This window comes from Physella acuta, unplaced genomic scaffold (genome assembly GCF_028476545.2).
Source record: "Physella acuta isolate Inbredline_101_S28 unplaced genomic scaffold, ASM2847654v3 ptg000148l, whole genome shotgun sequence".
Taxonomy (NCBI): Eukaryota; Metazoa; Mollusca; class Gastropoda; family Physidae; genus Physella; species Physella acuta.
Window position 1 is genome coordinate 1,253,321 of NW_026731667.1, and position 23,728 is coordinate 1,277,048.

Here is a 23,728-nt window from a genome sequence, read left to right on the forward strand (position 1 = left end):
GTAGGATTGCAAACCAGAAAGTCTTCAACTTACTGGATCAAGGACAGTGTTAACTTTCAACTTACTGGATCAAGGACAGTGTTAACTTTAAACTTACTGGATCAAGGACAGTGTTAACTTTAAACTTATTGGATCAAGGACAGTGTTAACTTTCAACTTATTGGATCAAGGACAGTGTTAACTTTTAACTTACTGGATAAGGACAGTGTTTACTTTCAACTTACTGGATCAAGGACAGTGTTAACTTTCAACTTACTGGATCAAGGACAGTGTTAACTTTCAACTTACTGGATCAAGGACAGTGTTAACTTTAAACTTACTGGATCAAGGACAGTGTTAACTTTAAACTTACTGGATCAAGGACAGTGTTAACTTTAAACTTATTGGATCAAGGACAGTGTTAACTTTCAACTTACTGGATCAAGGACAGTGTTAACTTTCAACTTACTGGATCAAGGACAGTGTTAACTTTCAACTTACTGGATCAAGGACAGTGTTAACTTTCAACTTACTGGATCAAGGACAGTGTTAACTTTCAACTTACTGGATCAAGGACAGTGTTAACTTTCAACTTACTGGATCAAGGACAGTGTTAACTTTCAACTTACTGGATCAAGGACAGTGTTAACTTTCAACTTACTGGATCAAGGACAGTGTTAACTTTCAACTTACTGGATCAAGGACAGTGTTAACTTTCAACTTACTGGATCAAGGACAGTGTTAACTTTCAACTTACTGGATCAAGGACAGTGTTAACTTTCAACTTACTGGATCAAGGACAGTGTTAACTTTCAACTTACTGGATCAAGGACAGTGTTAACTTTCAACTTACTGGATCAAGGACAGTGTTAACTTTCAACTTACTGGATCAAGGACAGTGTTAACTTTCAACTTACTGGATCAAGGACAGTGTTAACTTTCAACTTACTGGATCAAGGACAGTGTTAACTTTCAACTTACTGGATCAAGGACAGTGTTAACTTTCAACTTACTGGATCAAGGACAGTGTTAACTTTCAACTTACTGGATCAAGGACAGTGTTAACTTTCAACTTACTGGATCAAGGACAGTGTTAACTTTCAATGTGGAGTGAATGTCCTGGAGTGAGCGCCTGGTGTCACTGTCATGTCTGATGGGGTCAAACAAGAAAACATTTTTAACGAGGGGTCAAACAAGAAAACATTTTTAACGAGGAGTTAAACAAGAAAACATTTTTAACAAGGGGTCAAACAAGAAAACATTTTAATCCAGACTAGAAAATGTTTCAACTTTTTAAGACGAGAATTATTTTTTTCCCTTAAATTTTTTCAGTCCCTATGCCATAAAATTATTCATATCTTTTTACCCACACATTACTTGTATAAATGAATTGAATTTAGGTAATTATTTATCTATTGGAGAAAGAAAATAACTTAATTATATAGAAGAAAAAATAAAAGAAGCTTTTCTAGGGAAAAAATGCACCCCTAATGGGAAAAATATTGTTCTTATTCACAGAAAATAAAACTAAGTCTATTTTCTACCAAAATCATGGACTGGATTAGAATTAGAATAAACTCATTAGTTTTGGTTAATTTAATAATCTGTTGATGTAAATGTTTAGACACAGCTGCTGAATAAGATCCCGCAGAGCTAAAAAAAAAATGCTGTTTTGCGAGTAGTTTTACAAATAAATTCCCTTAAAATACAAAATCAAAAATCCACCAAATGATTAACTAGTTCTAGTAGAAGTAAATATATTTAAGAATGGCTGCTGTAGCATTTTTTTTATGTTTAAAAACTTAAGATTTGGAAAAATACCAAATTAAATAGAGAAACTGTTATTGGGCACTTGGATGTGTCGTTACTGTCTTGAAGAGTTAAACCAGGGATAAAATAATAAATTATTCTGTGAAACCAAATACAAGTAGGTCTTCTACACAACATAACTGATCCCACAACTCTCAAGGTAGGCATTACTGGACCCCAGAACCCCCCCCCCCCTCCCCCCCCACGACTGACCTGTCCCTCCGGTCCATCTCCCTGTTCAGACTCTCCTCCATCTTTAGCTGCTCGGCCGACAGGTCCCTGACAGACTGGTGGATGCCGTGAAGTTCCCGGTTCATGTCATCGGCAAACCTGACCGCTGACCTACGCCGGTAATGGCTGCCAGTTGGTGACCCATAATTCTCTGAGTCACTCTACGGAAATAGTTCAATGCTACATTAGATAGCTGGACTAGTGATTACAGCAACTATGTATTTCTAATTACACAAGAATCAGATAATAAGTGTTTCTAAAATATACTTTTTCTGTAGGCATATTTACCCCATAATCTCGACCTCGTGACCTCTCATACTGAATGTCATCTTGAGTTTGATCAAGGTCACCTCGCAGCTGTAGTGGGACATTAATATCAAGATGTAGGACATTAGCATCAAGACATAGGACATTAATATCAAGATGTAGGACATTAGCATCAAGACATAGGACATTAATATCAAGATGTAGGACATTAGCATAAAAACATAGGACATTAGCATAAAAACATAGGACATTAACATCAAGACATAGGACATTAGCATCAAGACATAGGACATTAGCATCAAGACGTAGGACATTAGCATCAAGACGTAGGACATTAGCATCAAGATCTAAGTGTGAGAAATGTGAGCCAACCATCAGACACTCTACTCCCTCTACTCACCCTGTCTATGGCAGACCTGCGGTTGTGTTGTATAGAGGTGAGCTCATCCAACATGTGATCCATGGACTTGAGGTTGTGGGTTGATTCCTACACGCAGATGGATCAAGGCAAAGAGGATTAGTACACAATTTGATTCCTACACTCAGATGGATTAAGGCAAAGAGGATTAGTACACAATTTGATTCCTACACTCAGATGGATCAAGGTAAAGAGGATTAGTACACAATTTGATTCCTACACTCATGTAGATCAAGGCAAAAAGGATTAGTACACAATTTGATTCCTACAATCAAGGCAAAGAGGATTAGTACACAATTTGATTCCTACACTCATGTAGATCAAGGCAAATAGGATTAGTACACAATTTGATTCCTACAATCAAGGCAAAGAGGATTAGTACACAATTTGATTCCTACAATCAAGGCAAAGAGGATTAGTACACAATTTGATTCCTACAATCAAGGCAAAGAGGATTAGTACACAATTTGATTCCTACAATCAAGGCAAAGAGGATTAGTACACAATTTGATTCCTACACTCATGTAGATCAAGGCAAAGAGGATTAGTACACAATTTGAGGCAAACAGGATCTTTAATTAACAAAAAACTTTCTCTACAGAAACATCCACAATGTACAACCATCAACATTAGTTACGATGTAACAGACAAGCATTAGCAAGGAAATGTTGCACTATATTTGTCATCAAAGAAATAATGTCCAATTTTAGAAATATGTCTGGCCTAGAATTCTAATATGTTACAACATAAAAATATGGGAGATGAGTGGACAGGAAACAATAGAAAGACAAATCATTGAGAAGATAATGTGATGGATTGAGCAGACACTTAAGAAAGATGCTGGCAACAGACCCAGGAAGACATAGCCTGCTGGAGGAGGCTGGGAGGATAGGAAGGAATTGGGAACAGCTGAAAGGAAAGCTTTGAAACAAGCACTTACCTGAAAGGAACAAAAAACAAATGATGATGATGTTGACATACTTCAGGTAATATATATATATAATCTTTAAAAATGTTGCTATTTTGTTTAAAAATGTATACAATATTTTAAAATGTTGCTATTTTGTTTAAAAATGAATATAACACCTGCAGATAATAGGTTACCTGTAAATTAGAAGTCAGCCGATAGACTCTGTCATCATTTGTTTGTGAATGACGTCTTTGCCTAGGTGGGGGAGGGTAGTAGTCGTCACTCTCACTTGAGAGGTAATGAGCCATCTTTGTAGGTGAGACCTCACTAGATATTCAACAACTCTAAATCATCGCAATGATGGATCTTACTTATTGAATATTTCTTCCATTCATAAAATGTGGTGTCCCATCCTTGCTAAAAAAAACAAAAATGTAGAGCTCAAAATTTAATGTTGTGACAGCAGAAAAAAAAGTCTCATATATTGCTACTAGAAAACTTCAACATGTTGGGCCTACTAAAAATGTATCGCTTGAAATAAAAGAGCATATTTATTGTTGTCCTTAGTTCAAATATTACATTAATAAGATGTAATTATAAAGTTAATACAGTCAATAGGTTCACTAGGTCATCTAATTTGTAACTGACTATACTTTATGTAACTGAAAGTACAGGGTTAAGCTAAAATCAATAGAACTTAGTATTTTTATCAGTTTAAATTAGTTTAAAATTAAAGCTTCATTGGCCCATACTACTCTAAAAGGAGAGAGTAAATATTTAGATCATATTGAGCTGTGTCCAAAAACCCACAAGATTATAAAACTGGATTGCATGGTTTTTTAAAATTGCTTTTTTATGGGTGTATTTCTATTATTGTTATCACTCTAACATTCTTTTTTTAAGAGCTTAAAAATTTTCTCTCATAAAAAGCCATAGAGTAATATAACTGAGCAAGGTCATGATGTTTAATTCAATTAATTAGGCCAATAGGTAATTAGGAAAAATACAAGCAAAACATTGTTTTTTTAATTTTGTAAGATGTTGCAAAAAAAATCCTTTTTAAATGGTATGAAAATTAAACTAATTAAAACTGAAATTAAATAATGGTTTTGTCAAGTGTGATCATCTGGTGCATCACAGCCGATGAATAATTGTAAAACAATGTTTTTATTTAGGCCAAGCTTAGTAGTTATAATCAATAATTTAATTATTAGCCAAATTCAATAAGCCAAGGCATATTCTCATTTATTTAAATTAGACTAGGCCTTTAGATTATTAAAGATTAAGAGTATGAGTAGGCCTGTAACTATAGGCCTACAGCAAAAGAATAAACAGGCCTATAAGAAATTCAGATTATAATATTAATTTTTAAAAGGCCAATTCTAGCCAAGAAAGATATGCATGTGCAATGGAAGAAACTACCGCCTTCCTTTGTTTTCGACGCTACTGCCGCACTGTGCATGCGTGTGTTTACAAACAAACCGCAGAACACTAACCCTATCCCTAGCGCAGCTATTAAGGTAACTGCACATGCACAGAACTATTGAGTTTTGTATTTTCTGCCCAAACATCTTTTTCAGAGTAGTCACTTCATTTTTAAAAATAGGCCTAATATTCCTAATAATAAAAAAATAAGCAAGTTTTTCCTTTTTTTTTTTTTGTTGTATGATCTAGACATCTACAATTTACAAAATGAAATTTAGACCAAGATCAAGAATCTAGACTAAATTATAAATAAATTTTAGAATCTAGATCTAGCTTTGACTCCAAAATTAATTTTGGGCCTCAAAACATTATTTTTTAATTTTTTTTTATTTTTTAAAACATTTGTTTATCTTGACAACCATGTCTTTAAAAGCTTAAAACAAAATCTTACATTATGTAACTTTAAAATATCCAAAAGCTTTTGCTAGAAGGGCATTCAAGTTCTATCTTTAAAATATCTAGACTAGTCTAGATCTATTAGATTTAGTTTTTTTTTATTATTTTTAATTCACGAAAAAATGATAAGCCTGGACTTGCAGCTGTGTAGTGCGCCAGTGTAAGTTTTTTAGTTCCCCGCAGTTTCCGCTATGAGTTGAAACAAAAAGTGACTCCGGATTTATTTTTGTTTATTTTATATTATTTATTTTTTCGGTAAAAGATGACAGATCTAGGTCCCTATTAAAAATGTTTAAAAACCTATCATAATATTAATAAAAAAAATTTTGGCTATTTGTATTTACAAATTTCTAACATCATGTAGCTTATTTTATTTTTTACCAACCATCGCCACACTCCCCGTGTCAATCGTTCTTACAAACGAAATACCACACTCGCTCAAATAAAGCCTCGGATTTGCAAAAGCTAAGATTTAGTTCGTTGTTATTCTTTAAGCCATTCGGTATACGACCTATATATATATATATATATATATATATATATATATATATATATATATATATATATATATATATATATATATATATGATATTTCCCAGTCAGCACACATATATTGGCCCAATATTGGCTAAACATTGGTTACCAATATTGGCTACATCTTGGTGCAACATTGGCTTAACCTTGGCGAAACGTTGGTAGTGAAACTCGGCATGATGTTGGCGCAATGTTGGCACAATATTGGCTATATCCCGGCTACATATTGGCCCAACATTGGCTAGATCTTGGCCAAATATTGGCTATATCCCGGCTACATATTGGCCCAACATTGGCTATATCCCGGCTACATATTGGCCCAATATTGGCTACATCTTGGCTCAATATTGGCTATATCTTGGCCCAATATTGTCTATATCATGGTTACATCTTGGCCCAATATTGGCTACATCTTGGCTCAATAATGGCTATATCTTGGCCCAATATTGGCTATACCTTGGCTCATCCTGTATTATATCCTGGCTACATCTTGGCCCAATAATGGCTATATCTCGGCTATACCTTGGCTCAGCCTGTATTATATCCTGGCTACATCTTGGCTCAAATTTTTATTTTTAGCATACAAAAAGATCCATTCTCATATCAGTCATAATATTTACAAAGGTAATTTCAAAATGTGAAAGAAATTTTAATCAAAATGTAGTAAAGCAGCAATACATACACAAGAACTGCTCATCTATTAAAATCTGTATTATACCATCCATTCAATTGTAAGAAAATTATAACTATACTATAAAGTATTGATTGAAAAAGAATATGTAAATAATAGTGTAGTAACTTTCATTTTGACTTTTATACAAACAAATTAAAACAAATATACAAAACATTTTCATATAATGTAACAGATGTTAAGCAGGCCTACAGTTTAAATTAAACTAATGTAAAAACTTAATTTACTGTACAAGAATACAGAAGCTGTCTTGTACTATGATACGTAAACATAACATTAAAAATAAAAAGTATAAAATATTTGTCTAACAACATTTAATTGCATAGCTTGTTTAAGTATTATAATTAAGGTTTACATTTTAATGCTGGACCAGTCTGCCTTGTCCATAAATAACAGAACGAAAATATGTTCAGGATCTCTAGATTATAATTGTGGTTAAATAGTGTTGAAATGAATGCCATTGTGTATACAAAATGTACAATCTTTCAAAAGACAGATGGTTCGAGGGTTTATACGCATTGTGTAGAACAGGAATATCACTGCGATATTCAATAAATGTTTTTTTGTCTCGAGTATGAGGTATTTAATTATAGTAAACTGAATATATATTAATTTACTTCATTAATTAGAAATAAATATCACCAGCAGAAGTATTGTCAATACAAATGTTGCAAGCTTTTTTTCAGATTGTACAGTGAAACTAATAATGAAAGAAATTTGCAACTAATTCTTTAAAGAAAAAAATGTCAATTGTATATTTCATTTAGGGCATTAAATCTACACTAAACATACATACAATGCCAACTTAAATTATTATATTATTACAAAAGGAAACAATTTATTAATTTAAAATCAGCATTGTTCTTAGACTATTTTGGTAAGAGCATCTTTTCTTTTCGTTAAGCACTTAAATGCAATATGTATTAAACTGTTAACCTGATCCATCTGATCAAATTTTTTTTTTAAAATCTGATCTAAAATTATTACGAAAATCACTGTTGTCCTCATTCTTGTGGACCCTTGTGGAGCTGAGAGACACAACCACACCTCTCTATTTTTATACTTGGTTTTAGGAGATTCCCCAAAGTTGGGTCCATAACACTCTGCCTGCTTGTGTTTTGTTGGTTTCTGATATTTTCCATGTTTGTTTTGGATAACAAACTTTCTCTTTCCTTTGGGATTCAAATCCAATAAAAGCCTGGTTGTTGATTTGTGCAAGGTATGTCATAATCCATCCACATTCTAAAAAAGAAAAGTTACACACTAAAAGTCATTTATGAAATAATTACAACCATACACTGCTCATTTTGCACTAAATTTATTATGTTTATTTTATTTTGCACTGCACTAAACATACAACAAGAAGCCCCTAACATCATGTTTGCTACTTTGTAACGATATATTATATAGGTATAAAGACTGGTGGTCTGGGGTGTTCATGCTACCCAGGTAACACTTATACTGCATATATATATATATATATATATATATATATATATATATATATATATATATATATATATATATATATATATATATATATATATATATATATATATATATATATATATATATATATATATATATATATATATATATATATATATATATATATATATATATATATATATATATATATATATATACATATATTTATAAACAAAAGTGAAAAAAAAGACCAGGTAATAAAAAAATAATAGTATTTATATAAATATTATAAACCCCTTACCCTATGTCTCTGAGTTAAGAAGGTGCCAGACAACTTTTAAGCAATTTCATCAACTTTATCAATTCAGTAATTGAACGATTAGACCCTTCAGAGTGACCCAGAAGTAATGCTTGTGGTCTGAAATTATTTTACTAATATCAGTAAAGGCATTAACTACACATGCTGATCATTACATGCAAGCAAAAATTACTAAATGAAAATTATTATTCACTTTGAAACAATGTAAACTTACAGTTGTTAAGTGTTAAGAACATTTAGTCATTTTCTGGTGTAGCCAGTAATTGGTGAAGTATCAAGCAGTGGGGACCTTATAATTTATTAAAAGATTGATATATCTCCAGTGGGCTGATTGATATACACAACACCTGGAGGCCTGAAAATAAATGGCATTCTTAGTTATTAAATATAATAATAAAATGAGTGAGTGATACAATAAATGATAGCCAGATTAGATACTAATTTTTAAGTATCTCTGTTTATTTGATCTCTGTAAATAAAGGATTTGTGTAGTCAACACTATATCTAGCCACCTTTTTTATTTCATAGTCTTAAATTGGGTATATATCAGACTTAGGTGAACTGATGAATGTACTACTAACTTGGCTTTATGTTTAGCAATAGTGTCCTCAACCATTTGCCTACTCTGTCCTCTATATGATAATATGAGTAGTGTTGATCATTAAGTATGGCTTACTAATAGTACCATCTTATCGCTGTTGGTCATGAAATTAAGTGTTGCTCTGAGGTCTCCACACTACTATTTACACAACTTACATCTTATTCATCAAAACATACATTAGACTGGAATCCCCAGGGAAAAAGGAGGGTGGGCCGGCCAAGGAAAACATAGAAGAGAACGGTTGAGAAGGAGGCGAAAACAGCTGGGCTCTCATGGGCACAGATTAGAGGAGCAGCCCAAAACCAAGTCCGCTGGAGATGTGTGGTTGCAGCCCTTTGCTCCCCAGGGGCCACAAAGGAGTGATGATGATGACATCTTATTCTCCCATAGGGACCTGTAACAGTAATAGAAATTTGAATGACAATCTTGAATCAATTTAGAATTCTAGTTGACTAATTTTTTTCAAAATTAATACCTATCAAAATACACTGTGACTGTTTGTTTAACATGTAGAAATTTGTTCTATAATTGTGTCTACTGTTCCTCTCTCTCTCTCTCTCTCTCTCTCTCTCTCTCTCTCTGAATTAATTATTAAAGACAGTTTCAAATCCTTACACAAATAGGCCTAGAACAATAAAATTAAGTTTTTTTTAAAAGTTAAAGTGAATGATTATTTATTAATTTATAAACATTTACGCCCCCCTCCCTTCCCCTGTGCGTGATAATTATACCTAAAGTTGAAAACCAATAAATACATCGATCTATCAATAATCAATATAACCCCAAAAGAACTTGCATACTTTTCAATACAAAAAAAAAGTGCTGTCAAAATTAACCGCCCTCTGATTACGATTTTTAGTTATTTAGTATTATTAGAATCTAGATCTATCATAAAGGAGATTATTGTAAAATGTAATTATAGCCTAATGGCATGCCAAAATAAACAGAATATAGACTATTATAGACCCTAGTATTATTAATATATAGATCTAGACTAGATCTAGGCTCATTTTATTACCTCAAATAAACTACCTTTTATAACTTTTATTTGATGACTTAGGCCCATAAAGTTGAAGTTTCCAACAAAAAAATACGAGTTTTCCAGATTCTGCATAAATACAGTTATACTACTTCTCACTGTTGAACTAAAAGGCTACAGTGGGCCTACCTGTTTTACTGTGACTGGATACAAAGTCTTTTGTTAAGAAAAATGGCGAAGCACCGGTATGCTGGCTTGCGAACAATAGGAAGGAATGTGAACAAAGGGACAATGGGCGACAGGGGGCCGGTGGCAGTAGCGCACAAAATTTTAAAAAGATTAACAAAATGTTTAACACATGCAACGTAGTCTGTTATTGATGCTATGTTTACATTAGAGCATGATATTAAAAGATAACTTAATTTTAGTTAACATATATTAAGTTTAACAAGCATATTTAACTAAAATTTCTGCAGTGAATACATAAATCAGTGTAATCTTGGCAGCCAAGGTAAAAACGGTTAAATATCAAGGTATCAAGGGATGCAAGCATGTACAAATCTTGGCTGTACCCTGGCGTAAGCTTGTCCAATGTTTGGCCATGATTACAACATTGGGCCAAGCTTGGGCCGACCCCGGTATTACATACTGTGTTAGCTGGGTTATAGTTTCCTCATAATCAGATTGCTTTAACTCCATTTTGATATTTAAAATGCCCACAGCATGACTATTAGACACTCGGTGTGTAAAGTCCGGGGGCACTTTTAAAGTTTCCAGGGGTAGGGGGCGACCACTGCTTAAAGCATATATTTTCTATTTAAATGATATATATTTTATCTATTTCGTCCAGGGTGGGGAGGCAGTTGACGTGCTCCATCCAAGGGTTCATTCATAAATGACGTCACGCTTTTTTGACGATTTTTACCTCCCCCTCCCCTCCGTCACGCATCGTCACAAAAATCCAGACCCCCTAAAATGACTTCACATCTCAGTCTACAAACCCCCTCAAAATTGCAGTTGAATTTTTCTTAAAACATCGATATTTATTTCCAGAATCTTGTCTGAACTCTATTAAAATTGAGTATTTTAATCAATTCTTATTGCAATTTATTAAAACAGTTTTCTAAAACGCGAAATAACGTCTAAAATTTGTTTTCTAGCATTGCTTTTTTATAATGCAAAAGTGTGACGTCGCACCATCTAACCCCCCCCCCCCCTCGTCACACACCGTCACAAAATTACGGACCCCTCCCCACTGTGAGTGTGACGTCATTTATGGACGACCCCTAAGGGCACAGAGAGATGCATGAAAGAAACTCTGGTGGTATAAATCTCGAAATAGTTGAACATGGTGTTAGAACCGTCTGGTTGGTGGGCTGATATGATGTATATATGGGTGTTTTAAACAAACCTTTCCAGAGGAATTATGGGATGTACTATCAATTTTACGCCCCCTCCCATTTATACATAGTTATTCATGTTGGTTAAAAAGTGCAGCCTCCCTCCCCAGTTGGAAAGGTTGGTGGAACTTTTTAACAGTATTAATCCTGTAACAATTTTTACTTCGGTGCCACACAAATGGTGTAGAGAACCGTTAAATCAGTGTTCAAAGCTTTTGATTCAACATTGACTGAGTAGCAGCTTAAAATGAGCTTTTTTTCTACCCCTTCTAGCGCCGCTTAGAGTTGGCTCCTGGGGCGGCCGCCCCACCCATCTCTCCTAGCTACGCTACTTCCCCCCGCGACTAAAGTATGAATACGCCACAGGCATCTGTTTAAACTTATTTTCCCCCGCAAGAAATTTATTAAAACAAATACGGTAAAGCTATTATTAGTAGTTGATTTGTAACGCCCTTTGACCTTTGTCCTTTGGTCTAAATTACATGACTGCTGCAGTGTACACATTACAGTCCGGCTGATTTGATATTAGGTCCAGTTATCGTTGAGTGATGTAATTAAAATCATGTCTTCTTTTCAACAAAAGCTAGGCTCTCTTTTGAATGGCACAGCCGTTGCTTTCGCTTTATCTATCGCCAAAGACACAGGAATACTTGAGGCGCTTATCGATGCTACGCAACCTCTGACCTCGCAGGAAATCGCCAATGAAAAAAGATTAAAGGAGAGGTGGGTTGGGTTTTTAATTCTTTTAAATTTTATATTAAACTTGTTTACTAATACTATAGTATCGACAGATTCTAAGCCTATCTAGAATCTAGAATCTACTTCTATTTATTTATGTTTGAAATTATGTATAGACCTGAGCCTAAAATGTTCATAATGTCATACAATATACATTTTGTATATGCGCTATTCAGAAGTTTCAACTTCCACCCAAAACTACCACTATACACTACACTCACAAGTCCACTGTTGCACCACCTGTGTAATGTTACGAAAAGAAATCTGGGGGGAAACTTGACCTATTAGCCTATAGATCAGGGTGTCTTCCAGGCATCTCTTCGGGAGACCCCACCCCCCGGTCGAAGAAAGTCTACCCCCACCCCCCCCCCCCCCGAACGAAATGGAATTTATATAGTAAACATACACGTTTACTAGTGTCCGCCCCCCTCCCCCCAAAAAATGTTGACCGCCCCCCCCCCCCCCCCAATATCAAATGCCCCCCTCCCCCGAGAAAAAAGTCTGGAAGAAACACTGCTATAGATTATCTAGATCTATTCTATACTCTTTGTCTTCATACTATTTGTTAGGTTTTAAAAGACCTGTAGATGTAGGAAATTGTAGACTTGTTGGGACAAATTGTTAAGCTATATGTTGGCGCTTTTAACATTAACAGCAAACATATAGACAGACGCTTAAAGTAAGTTTAAGGGTTTGGTTGCCATGGAAGCTGAACTTGTTGCCATGAAAGCTGAACTTGTTGCCATGTGTGTTAAGTAAGGTGCTGTGAGTGTGTAGTGTCGAATTGAACCCGTTCTTTTCGGTCAGAGCAGATGTTTCGCCTGTTTAGTTTTACAAACTATTCTTGTTGCTTTAAATTTCTCCATAACTACCACAGTCCCATATCTCCAGCAAGCAGCTGTCTCCACTCTGCCCCACCCCCCCCCCCTTTGGAATGCAGTGGAGCGGGGGAGTCTGTCTAGACTCTAGAGGCTTGGTGCACCAACCCGCGGGGTTGGGGTCAATCCACGAAACCCTAAGCCCTAAACATTCTACTTTAACCCATTTATGTACTGGCAAAGTAGTTGTTTCAAAATAAGTAAAACACAACAGTTAAAAGTGAAGGAAAATTATAAGCAATATCACATGGTTGTATTAGCCTACACAAACAAATCTTAACCATACACAATCATGTGGCCTCAATATGTAGCCTACACAATCATGTGGCCTCAATATGTAACCTACACATTCCTGTGGCCCACACAATCCTGTGGCTCACACAATCCTGTGGCCTCAATATGTAACCTACACATTCCTGTGGCCCACACAATCCTGTGGCCTCAATATGTAACCTACACATTCCTGTGGCCCACACAATCCTGTGGCATCAATATGTAACCTACACAATCCTGTGGCCCACACATTCCTGTGGCCTCAATATGTAACCTACACATTCCTGTGGCCCACACAATCCTGTGGCCTCAATATGTAACCTACACATTCCTGTGGCCCACACAATCCTGTGGCCTCAATATGTAACCTACACAATCCTGTGGCCCACACATTCCTGTGGCCTCAATATGTAACCTACACATTCCTGTGGCCCACACAATCCTGTGGCCTCAATATGTAACCTACACATTCCTGTGGCCCACACAATCCTGTTTCCTCAATATGTAGCCTACACAATCCTGTGGCCTCAATATGTAACCTACACAATCCTGTGGCCCACACAATCCTGTGGCCTCAATATGTAGCCTACACATTCCTGTGGCCCACACAATCCTGTGGCCTCAATATGTAACCTACACAATCCTGTGGCCTTAATATGTAACCTACACAATCCTGTGGCCCACACAATCCTGTGGCCTCAATATGTAACCTACACAATCCTGTGGCCTTAATATGTAACCTACACAATCATGTGGCCTCAATATGTAACCTACACAATCCTGTGGCCTACACAATCCTGTGGCCCACACAATCCTGTGGCCTCAATATATCACCTAGGTCAGGAGGTAAAGTGTACTCCGAACACCTGAGTCCCTGTTGAGGTCGTTGTTTGAAATCGATTAGAACAGCCTTGACCTACTTATACCTGCTGTGTCACGTGTATGAGGATGTCTTACATAACAGCCCAGCTTGGCATAGTTGACACGAATTAGGTCATGACCGATTGACTGACGGAGCTAGTTAATGATGGCAGGCACTACGATATACACGATAGGAGGCAGCTAGCTATGAAGGGAAGGAAGGGACGTGACAGCCTGGGTGACACCCCCCTTGGTGACACCCCATGGGTGACACCCTCCTGGGTAACACCCTGAGAAGTAGGTGACACCCCCAGTGGCGGAACTAGAAAAAAGGGGCTCCCCCGCAAAGAAAAAATTAGGGCCCCCTATATATATATATATATATATATATATATATATATATATATATATATATATATATATATATATATATATATATATATATATATATATAATCTATATCCTAACTGAGTAATTTGGTGTACTTCAAATTTAGTCCTAACTCATCTTGAGCTAGAAATTATCTTGGCCACTAATTATCATGCTGGTCAAAAATATATAAAGACGTAAGCTTGATTCGTGAATGGTTTCTCGCGTTATGTTTAATTTTTTTCATTTTTGGCTTTTATAATATCAATTTTGAAAACATTGATTTCTATAGCTATACCATTGTTTAGTACGTATTATTTAAATAATAATTCAGAGAATCAATTGCTTTTTACTATACATAGTACAAAACTATTTAAATGAGCTTCGAGGGCATCCCTATTTTAAAGAAGGGCAGTAAGTCATGGAAGTTGTGTGAATGTTTGCCTACCTTTCAAACTATAGCTCTTGTAGATTTTAAACAATCTCTGCTATAGTAGACCTGTTTGTTTTTTTTTTTTTTTTTTTTTTTTTTTTTTTTTTTTTTTTTTACAAAACCACATTCAAGATGCATGAAAAACAATTTTTGAATAAAAATTCATTGTTTTTTGGTCGGAACTGGGTCCCTAAACGTCCCGGGCCCCCCCCCCCCCCCCCCCCCCACATTGCGGGGTCACGCGGTATGTTAGTTCCGCCCCTGGACACCCAACCTAGTAACGCCACTGAGAGGTAGCCATGTCTGATGACTTGAATAGTGTCATTGACGTTAGCGGCCGTGATGAGAGGTGATAGTTGACAACCCATGCAACTAGGATAATTGTTGACAACCTTATCCAACCAGGATAGTTGTTGACCACCCCATTGACACAGGATAGTTGTTGACAACCCCATCCAACCAAAGATAGTTGACAACCCCATTCAACCAAAGATAGTTGACAACCCTATCCAACCAAAGATAGTGGACAACCCCATCCAACCAAAGATAGTGGACAACCCCATCCAACCAAAGATAGTGGACAACCCCATTCAACCAAAGATAGTTGACAACCCATCCAACCAAAGATAGTGGACAACCCCATCCAACCAAAGATAGTGGACAACCCCATCCAACCAAAGATAGTGGACAACCCCATCCAACCAAAGATAGTGGACAACCCCATCCAACCAAAGATAGTGGACAACCCCATCCAACCAGAAACATGCAGACAGATGAAACATGACCATGGTCTAAGGGCCCCTGTCTCCAACATGTAGATCTTTATCGATGATTGTCTTGTTCTAGACTCTAGACCAAACGGTATCTGTAGAGCAGATTATTAAGAGGTAAACACAATATGTAAACACCGAAGATTTGTCCAAGATAATTACGGGCTCAACATTATGATCAACTCTTGTAACGAACACCACTTATCTGCTTGTAACGATCACCAATCTATCAAACACCACTTATCTGCTTGTAACGATCACCAATCTATCAAACACCACTTATCTGCTTGTAACGATCACCAATCTATCAAACACCACTTATCTGCTTGTAACGATCACCAATCTATCAAACACCACTTATCTGCTTGTAACGATCACCAATCTATCAAACACCACTTTTCTGCTTGTAACGATCACCAATCTATCAAACACCACTTATCTGCTTGTAACGATCACCAATCTATCAAACACCACTTATCTGCTTGTAACGATCACCAATCTATCAAACACCACTTATCTGCTTGTAACGATCACCAATCTATCAAACACCACTTATCTGCTGGTAACGATCACCAATCTATCAAACACCACTTATCTGCTTGTAACGATCACCAATCTATCAAACACCACTTATCTGCTTGTAACGACCACCAATCTATCAAACACCACTTATCTGCTTGTAACGATCACCAATCTATCAAACACCACTTATCTGCTGGTAACGATCACCAATCTATCAAACACCACTTATCTGCTTGTAACGACCACCAATCTATCAAACACCACTTATCTGCTTGTAACGACCACCAATCTATCAACCACCACTTATCTGCTTGTAACGACCACCAATCTATCAACCACCACTTATCTGCTTGTAACGACCACCAATCTATCAAACACCACTTATCTGCTTGTAACGATCACCAATCTATCAAACACCACTTATCTGCTTGTAACGACCACCAATCTATCAAACACCACTTATCTGCTTGTAACGACCACCAATCTATCAAACACCACTTATCTGCTTGTAACGATCACCAATCTATCATACACCACTTATCTGCTTGTAACGACCACCAATCTATCAACCACCACTTATCTGCTTGTAACGACCACCAATCTATCAAACACCACTTATCTGCTTGTAACGATCACCAATCTATCAAACACCACTTATCTGCTTGTAACGACCACCAATCTATCAAACACCACTTATCTGCTTGTAACGACCACCAATCTATCAAACACCACTTATCTGCTTGTAACGATCACCAATCTATCATACACCACTTATCTGCTTGTAACGACCACCAATCTATCAAACACCACTTATCTGCTTGTAACGATCACCAATCTATCAAACACCACATGTATAACAATAACACTCGCCAAACCCCTCATATTATCATCTTTTCCCGTATGTGCCCGAGACACTGAGAAGTCTGGTTTAACCCTCCAGGTATGTCCGTACGACTGGTTTAACCCTGCAGGTATGTCCGTACGACTGGTTTAACCCTCCAGGTATGTCCGTACGACTGGTTTAACCCTCCAGGTATGTCCGTACGACTGGTTTAACCCTCCAGGTATGTCCGTACGACTGGTTTAACCCTGCAGGTATGTCCGTACGACTGGTTTAACCCTCCAGGTATGTCCGTACGACTGGTTTAACCCTCCAGGTATGTCCGTACGACTGGTTTAACCCTCCAGGTATGTCCGTACGACTGGTTTAACCCTCCAGGTATGTCCGTACGACTGGTTTAACCCTCCAGGTATGTCCGTACGACTGGTTTAACCCTCCAGGTATGTCCGTACGACTGGTTTAACCCTCCAGGTATGTCCGTACGACTGGTTTAACCCTCCAGGTATGTCCGTACGACTGGTTTAACCCTCCAGGTATGTCCGCACGACTGGTTTAACCTTGCAGGTATGTCCGTACGACTGGTTTAACCCTCCAGGTATGTCCGTACGACTGGTTTAACCTTGCAGGTATGTCCGTACGACTGGTTTAACCCTCCAGGTATGTCCGTACGACTGGTTTAACCCTCCAGGTATGTCCATACGACTGGTTTAACCCTCCAGGTATGTCCGTACGACTGGTTTGACCCTCCAGGTATGTCCGTACGACTGTTTTAACCTTGCAGGTATGTCCATACGACTGGTTTAACCCTGCAGGTATGTCCGTACGACTGGTTTAACCCTGCAGGTATGTCCGTACGACTGGTTTAACCCTGCAGGTATGTCCGTACGACTGGTTTAACCCTCCAGGTATGTCCATACGACTGGTTTAAACCCTGCAGGTATGTCCGTACGACTGGTTTAACCCTGCAGGTATGTCCGTACGACTGGTTTAAACCCTGCAGGTATGTCCGTACGACTGGTTTAACCCTGCAGGTATGTCCGTACGACTGGTTTAACCCTCCAGGTATGTCCATACGACTGGTTTAACCCTGCAGGTATGTCCGTACGACTGGTTTAACCCTCCAGGTATGTCCGTACGACTGGTTTAACCCTCCAGGTATGTCCGTACGACTGGTTTAACCCTCCAGGTATGTCCGTACGACTGGTTTAACCCTGCAGGTATGTCCGTACGACTGGTTTAACCCTGCAGGTATGTCCATACGACTGGTTTAACCCTGCAGGTATGTCCATACGACTGGTTTAACCCTCCAGGTATGTCCATACGACTGGTTTAACCCTCCAGGTATGTCCGTATGACTGGTTTAACCCTCCAGGTATGTCCGTATGACTGGTTTAACCCTGCAGGTATGTCCGTACGGCTGGTTTAACCCTGCAGGTATGTCCGTACGACTGGTTTAACCCTGCAGGTATGTCCGTACGACTGGTTTAACCCTCCAGGTATGTCCGTACGACTGGTTTAACCCTGCAGGTATGTCCGTGACGTGCTGGCCAGTCTAGGCACCGTGGAGCTGCTGCAGATGACCAGTGACGAGTCTGGCAACATCAGGTACCACCTGGCCGAGCAGGACAAGCTGACCTTGAAGTCCTCCATGATGGCCTTTATTTCGTTCACCAAGATCTTCGCCAGCGTGTATGAGCCGGTCAAGTCATGCTTCCCGCTCGAGGGCCCTTACGGTAATCACGTGGTTTGTTGGTTGGGTGACGGGTACACTTGACGGCTCCGGGATATTTGCCCAACAAGGCGGGGGGGGGGGGGGGGGGGGGGGACAACACGATTTATTGAAGTGAAATTCAAATTTCCCACTCAACTAACTGTAAACATAGCCACGTGCGCTAATCACGTGATGACTTGTAGCCTGTTCTCTCAGTGTTGTCTGGGTGCTGTTGTGTGCTTTTACCTGTGATTGTTCTACCTGTGATTGTTCTACCTGTGTTTGTTTTACCTCTCATTGTTCTACCTACCTGTAATTGTTCTACCTGTAATTGTTCTACCTGTAATTGTTCTACCTGTGACTGTTCTACCTGTGATTGTTCTACCTGTGATTGTTCTACCTGTGGTTGTTCTACCTGTGACTGTTCTACCTGTGATTGTTCTACCTGTGATTGTTCTACCTGTGATTGTTCTACCTGTGACTGTTCTACCTTATTGTTCTACCTGTGATTGTTTTACCTGTGATTGTTCTACCTGTGATTGTTCTACCTGTGGTTGTTCTACCTGTGATTGTTTTACCTGTGATTGTTCTACCTATGATTGTTCTACCTGTGATTGTTTTACCTGTGATTGTTCTACCTGTGATTGTTCTACCTGTGACTATTCTACCTGTGATTGTTCTACCTGTGATTGTTCTACCTGTGGTTGTTCTACCTGTGATTGTTCTACCTGTGGTTGTTCTACCTGTGATTGTTTTACCTGTGATTGTTCTACCTATGATTGTTCTACCTGTGATTGTTTTACCTGTGATTGTTCTACCTGTGATTGTTCTACCTGTGACTATTCTACCTGTGATTGTTCTACCTGTGATTGTTCTACCTGTGGTTGTTCTACCTGTGATTGTTCTACCTGTGATTGTTCTACCTGTGATTGTTCTACCTGTGACTGTTCTACCTATGATTGTTCTACCTGTGTTTGTTTTACCTGTGATTGTTCTACCTGTGATTGTTCTACCTGTGACTGTTCTACCTGTGATTGTTCTACCTGTGATTGCTCTACCTGTGGTTGTTCTACCTGTGACTGTTCTACCTGTGATTGTTCTACCTGTGATTGTTCTACCTGTGATTGTTCTACCTGTGACTGTTCTACCTGTGATTGTTCTACCTGTGATTGTTCTACCTGTGATTGTTCTACCTGTGATTGTTCTACCCGTGATTGTTCTACCTGTGATTGTTCTACCAGTGATTGTTCTACCTGTGATTGTTCTACCTGTGATTGTTCTACCTCTCATCGAGTAGGTGTCAGGTACTCCAGCTTTGTCCATGACGTCATTGACGAGTTCAGCATGTATTCTGTGGACGGGTTTGTGGATGGTTTTCTCAAGCACACCCAGGGGCTGAAGGATCAGCTGGGTAAGTTCGGTGGGATAGGTGGATGGTTTCCTCAAACACACCCAGGGGCTGAAGGATCAGCTGGGTAAGTTCGGTGGGATAGGTGTTAGGATAAGTTTAGTGGGATAAGTGATAGGATAAGTTTAGTGGGATAAGTGATAGGATAAGTTTAGTGGGATAAGTGATAGGATAAGTTTAGTGGAATAGGTGTTAGGATAAGTTTAGTGGGATAAGTGATAGGATAAGTTTAGTGGGATAAGTGACAGGATAAGTTTAGTGGGATAAGTGATAGGATAAGTTTAGTGGGATAAGTGTGGTTAGTTGGTAGGATAAGTTAGCACAATGTTGCCAAGATAGTTGTTTGCTCCATATAACTGTTGCTCTTGTATAGACTTGTGTTTTAGCTGTTTGCTCCATACAACCGTTGCTCTTGTATAGACTTGTGTTTTAGCTGTTTGCTCCATACAAATGTTGCTCTTGTATAGACTTGTGTTTTAGCTGTTTGCTCCATACAAATGTTGCTCTTGTATAGACTTGTGTTTTAGCTGTTTGCTCCATACAACCGTTGCTCTTGTATAGACTTGTGTTTTAGCTGTTTGCTCCTTACAACCGTTGCTCTTGTATAGACTTGTGTTTTAGCTGTTTGCTCCATACAACCGTTGCTCTTGTATAGACTTGTGTTTTAGTTGTTTGCTCCATACAACCGTTGCTCTTGTATAGACTTGTGTTTTAGCTGTTTGCTCCATACAACCGTTGCTCTTGTATAGACTTGTGTTTTAGCTGTTTGCTCCTTACAACCGTTGCTCTTGTATAGACTTGTGTTTTAGCTGTTTGCTCCATACAACCGTTGCTCTTGTATAGACTTGTGTTTAGTTGTTTGCTCCATACAACCGTTGCTCTTGTATAGACTTGTGTTTTAGCTGTTTGCTCCATACAACCGTTGCTCTTGTATAGACTCTAATTTTACCATTCTTGACTTTCTTGTTTCTCACCCAACCATTTTCTTTGAAATACCAGAACAGGGCATTGACGTGATAGAGTTTGGCAGCGGGAGGGGACGGCTAATCGCCAAACTGGCCGCCATGTTTCCCCAGAGCAGCTTCACCACATCTGACGTCAGCACCGAGCTGCTGGACAAACAGCGGGCACGGTGGGGGCATCTGCCCAACATCCATTACCAGGTCAATGACCTCTGCTGTCTGCCTGATGTCATACCCAAGCAGTACGACTGGATCTTCTGCGCTGACGTCATCCACGATCTCCCAGATCCGCTGGGCGCCCTGAAAGGCATCCGTCGTCTGGTCAAGCCGGGGGGCGTGTTCACGTTTATCGACATCGCCACGTCCGGCTCCCCGCTGGCCGACCGGGGCAGCCTGGAGGTGGCGTGCTACTACGCCGCTGGAACCTTCCTGTGTATCCCCGAGAGCTTCCAGCAGGAGAGCAGTCAGGCCCTGGGCCCGTGCTGGGGCAAGGCCAAGGCCGTGGAGCTGGTGGGTGCCGCCGATTTCCGTCTGGAACTTTTCACCCTAGAAGGTCTGCAGGCGCTCTACGTGTGTAGGCCTTAAACACTGCGACAGGCGCTCTACGTGTGTAGGCCTTAAACACTGTGGCAGGCGCTCTACGTGTGTAGGCCTTAAACACTGCGGCAGGCGCTCTACGTGTGTAGGCCTTAAACACTGTGGCAGGCGCTCTACGTGTGTAGGCCTTAAACACTGTGGCAGGCGCTCTACGTGTGTAGGCCTTAAACACTGCGGCAGGCGCTCTACGTGTGTAGGCCTTAAACACTGCGGCAGGCGCTCTACGTGTGTAGGCCTTAAACACTGCGGCAGGCGCTCTACGTGTGTAGGCCTTAAACACTGTGGCAGGCGCTCTACGTGTGTAGGCCTTAAACACTGCGGCAGGCGCTCTACGTGTGTAGGCCTTAAACACTGTGGCAGGCGCTCTACGTGTGTAGGCCTTAAACACTGCTGCCTGTGTTTAAGGTCTACAGGCGCATTTACGTGTGTAGGCCTTAAACACTGCGGCAGGCGCTCTACGTGTGTAGGCCTTAAACACTGTGGCAGGCGCCCTACGTGTGTAGGCCTTAAACACTGCGGCAGGCGCTCTACGTGTGTAGGCCTTAAACACTGCTGCCTGTGTTTAAGGTCTGCAGGCGCTCTGCGTGTGTAGGCCTTAAACACTGCTGCCTGTGTTCATCAGTGTCCATTAGCAATGTTTTCATCTCCTAGCCTTAATTGATGTTTTTATTTTTTTACGACTCCACACATTTGTTTTATGAAATTTTATTAGAAATTTTATAAATGATTATAGGAGTTTCATGAATGTTCTTAAAAAACTGTTTTTACTTTTTTGGAGGAGTGGATTAGTCTTTTAAATTCCTACACTGTTTTATTTATACGAACTAATTATTTTAAATTCTCACACACATCCATTGTGTGGGGTATTGTGTGTGTGTTGCTGTGTTCGTTTTATGCATGACAACTAACATCCGGTCAACAGAGCAACGTTATGAGATCACGTCCAACAAACGTGGATGACAGAAAGTTTTGTCATCAAGTCCAACAAACGTGGATGACAGAAAGTTTTGTCATCAAGTCCAACAAACGTGGATGACAGAAAGTTTTGTCATCACGTCCAACAAACGTGGATGACAGAATGTGATGTCATCACGTCCAACAAACGTGGATGACAGAATGTGATGTCATCACGTCCAACAAACGTGGATGACAGAAAGTTTTGTCATCACGTCCAACAAACGTGGATGACAGAAAGTTTTGTCATCAAGTCCAACAAACGTGGATGACAGAAAGTTTTGTCATCACGTCCAACAAACGTGGATGACAGAATGTGATGTCATCACGTCCAACAAACGTGGATGACAGAAAGTTTTGTCATCACGTCCAACAAACGTGGATGACAGAAAGTTTTGTCATCACGTCCAACAAACGTGGATGACAGAATGTTTTGTCATCACGTCCAACAAACGTGGATGACAGAATGTTTTGTCATCACGTCCAACAAACGTGGATGACAGAATGTTTTGTTATCACGTCCAACAAACGTGGATGACAGAATGTTTTTTCATCACGTCCAACAAACGTTTAGACCGTGGGTCATTGTATGGTGGACACGATGTTTTGCATCCTGCTCACGATATCCTTTACTAGCAATGTTGACATTCGATGCTTGAATTGTAAACAGATTTGTATCACGTGACAAACTGTTCTATAAATAGCCAGCTTTGTTTTGTTCTAAAATCGATCGGGTTGAAAATATTTTTTATTTTATAATCAAACTGCTGATCAGTTATGCAATTAGAATTTTTAAAGTTTGAATAATATATTTGGTCATTTTTTTTCAAGATGTCGGCCCAATGGCGAAATATAAGAGAAATATTATAAGTATCTTTTTAACAGATTTTTTATTTATTTATTTTTATTATTCCATTGATTTACTTTGATACAATAAAAAAAAACCAGAACAATTTGTTTTATT

The 23,728-nt window shown here is 38.8% G+C and overlaps 2 protein-coding genes and 1 long non-coding RNA gene across 4 annotated transcripts in view; 1 reads left to right on the forward strand and 2 right to left on the reverse strand.

The window, feature by feature from the left end:
• The window catches only part of LOC131935547 (centrosomal protein of 128 kDa), a 37,420-nt gene extending 31,770 nt beyond the window's left edge, over positions 1-5,650 (reverse strand). The window contains exons 1-6 of the mRNA XM_059291995.1: positions 5,491-5,650; positions 3,809-4,031; positions 2,687-2,773; positions 2,308-2,376; positions 2,002-2,180; positions 1,057-1,129 (exon numbers count right to left, since the gene is read on the reverse strand). Coding sequence (XP_059147978.1) covers positions 1,057-1,129; positions 2,002-2,180; positions 2,308-2,376; positions 2,687-2,773; positions 3,809-3,922 — 522 coding nt within the window. The 5' untranslated portion in view covers positions 3,923-4,031; positions 5,491-5,650. The remainder of the gene's footprint in view (positions 1-1,056; positions 1,130-2,001; positions 2,181-2,307; positions 2,377-2,686; positions 2,774-3,808; positions 4,032-5,490) is intronic.
• Positions 5,651-7,051: 1,401 nt separating this feature from the next.
• Positions 7,052-8,729, reverse strand: LOC131935562 (uncharacterized). The gene is made up of 3 exons (XR_009385949.1): positions 8,682-8,729; positions 8,450-8,566; positions 7,052-7,962 (listed from the first exon to the last, which is right to left on the reverse strand). It is a non-coding gene; the product is annotated as an uncharacterized LOC131935562 (long non-coding RNA).
• A 3,190-nt stretch (positions 8,730-11,919) lies between these two features.
• Positions 11,920-23,703, forward strand: LOC131935550 (S-adenosylmethionine-dependent methyltransferase Rv2258c-like). Of its 2 annotated transcripts, XM_059292002.1 has the most exons (6): positions 11,920-12,170; positions 18,660-18,865; positions 20,141-20,208; positions 20,273-20,318; positions 21,251-21,766; positions 22,378-23,703. In XM_059292002.1, the coding sequence occupies exons 1-6, from the start codon at positions 12,010-12,012 to the stop codon at positions 22,407-22,409; spliced, it is 1,029 nt and encodes a 342-aa protein (XP_059147985.1). In that variant the 5' UTR covers positions 11,920-12,009; the 3' UTR covers positions 22,410-23,703. The 2 variants fall into 2 exon arrangements, with proteins under 2 accessions (XP_059147985.1, XP_059147984.1); XM_059292001.1 differs by lacking the exon at positions 20,273-20,318 and having other exon boundaries at positions 20,141-20,254; positions 21,251-23,703.
• The last annotated feature ends 25 nt before the right edge of the window (positions 23,704-23,728 follow it).

Bases quoted from the DNA above. Each gene is read 5' to 3' on its own strand.
- LOC131935550 (XM_059292001.1), top strand. From the start codon at position 12,010: ATGTCTTCTTTTCAACAAAAGCTAGGCTCTCTTTTGAATGGCACAGCC. The intron at 12,171-18,659 runs GTGGGTTGGGTT...TTAACCCTGCAG, and splicing joins GAAAAAAGATTAAAGGAGAG to GTATGTCCGTGACGTGCTGG. The intron at 18,866-20,140 runs GTAATCACGTGG...CTCATCGAGTAG, and splicing joins CCCGCTCGAGGGCCCTTACG to GTGTCAGGTACTCCAGCTTT.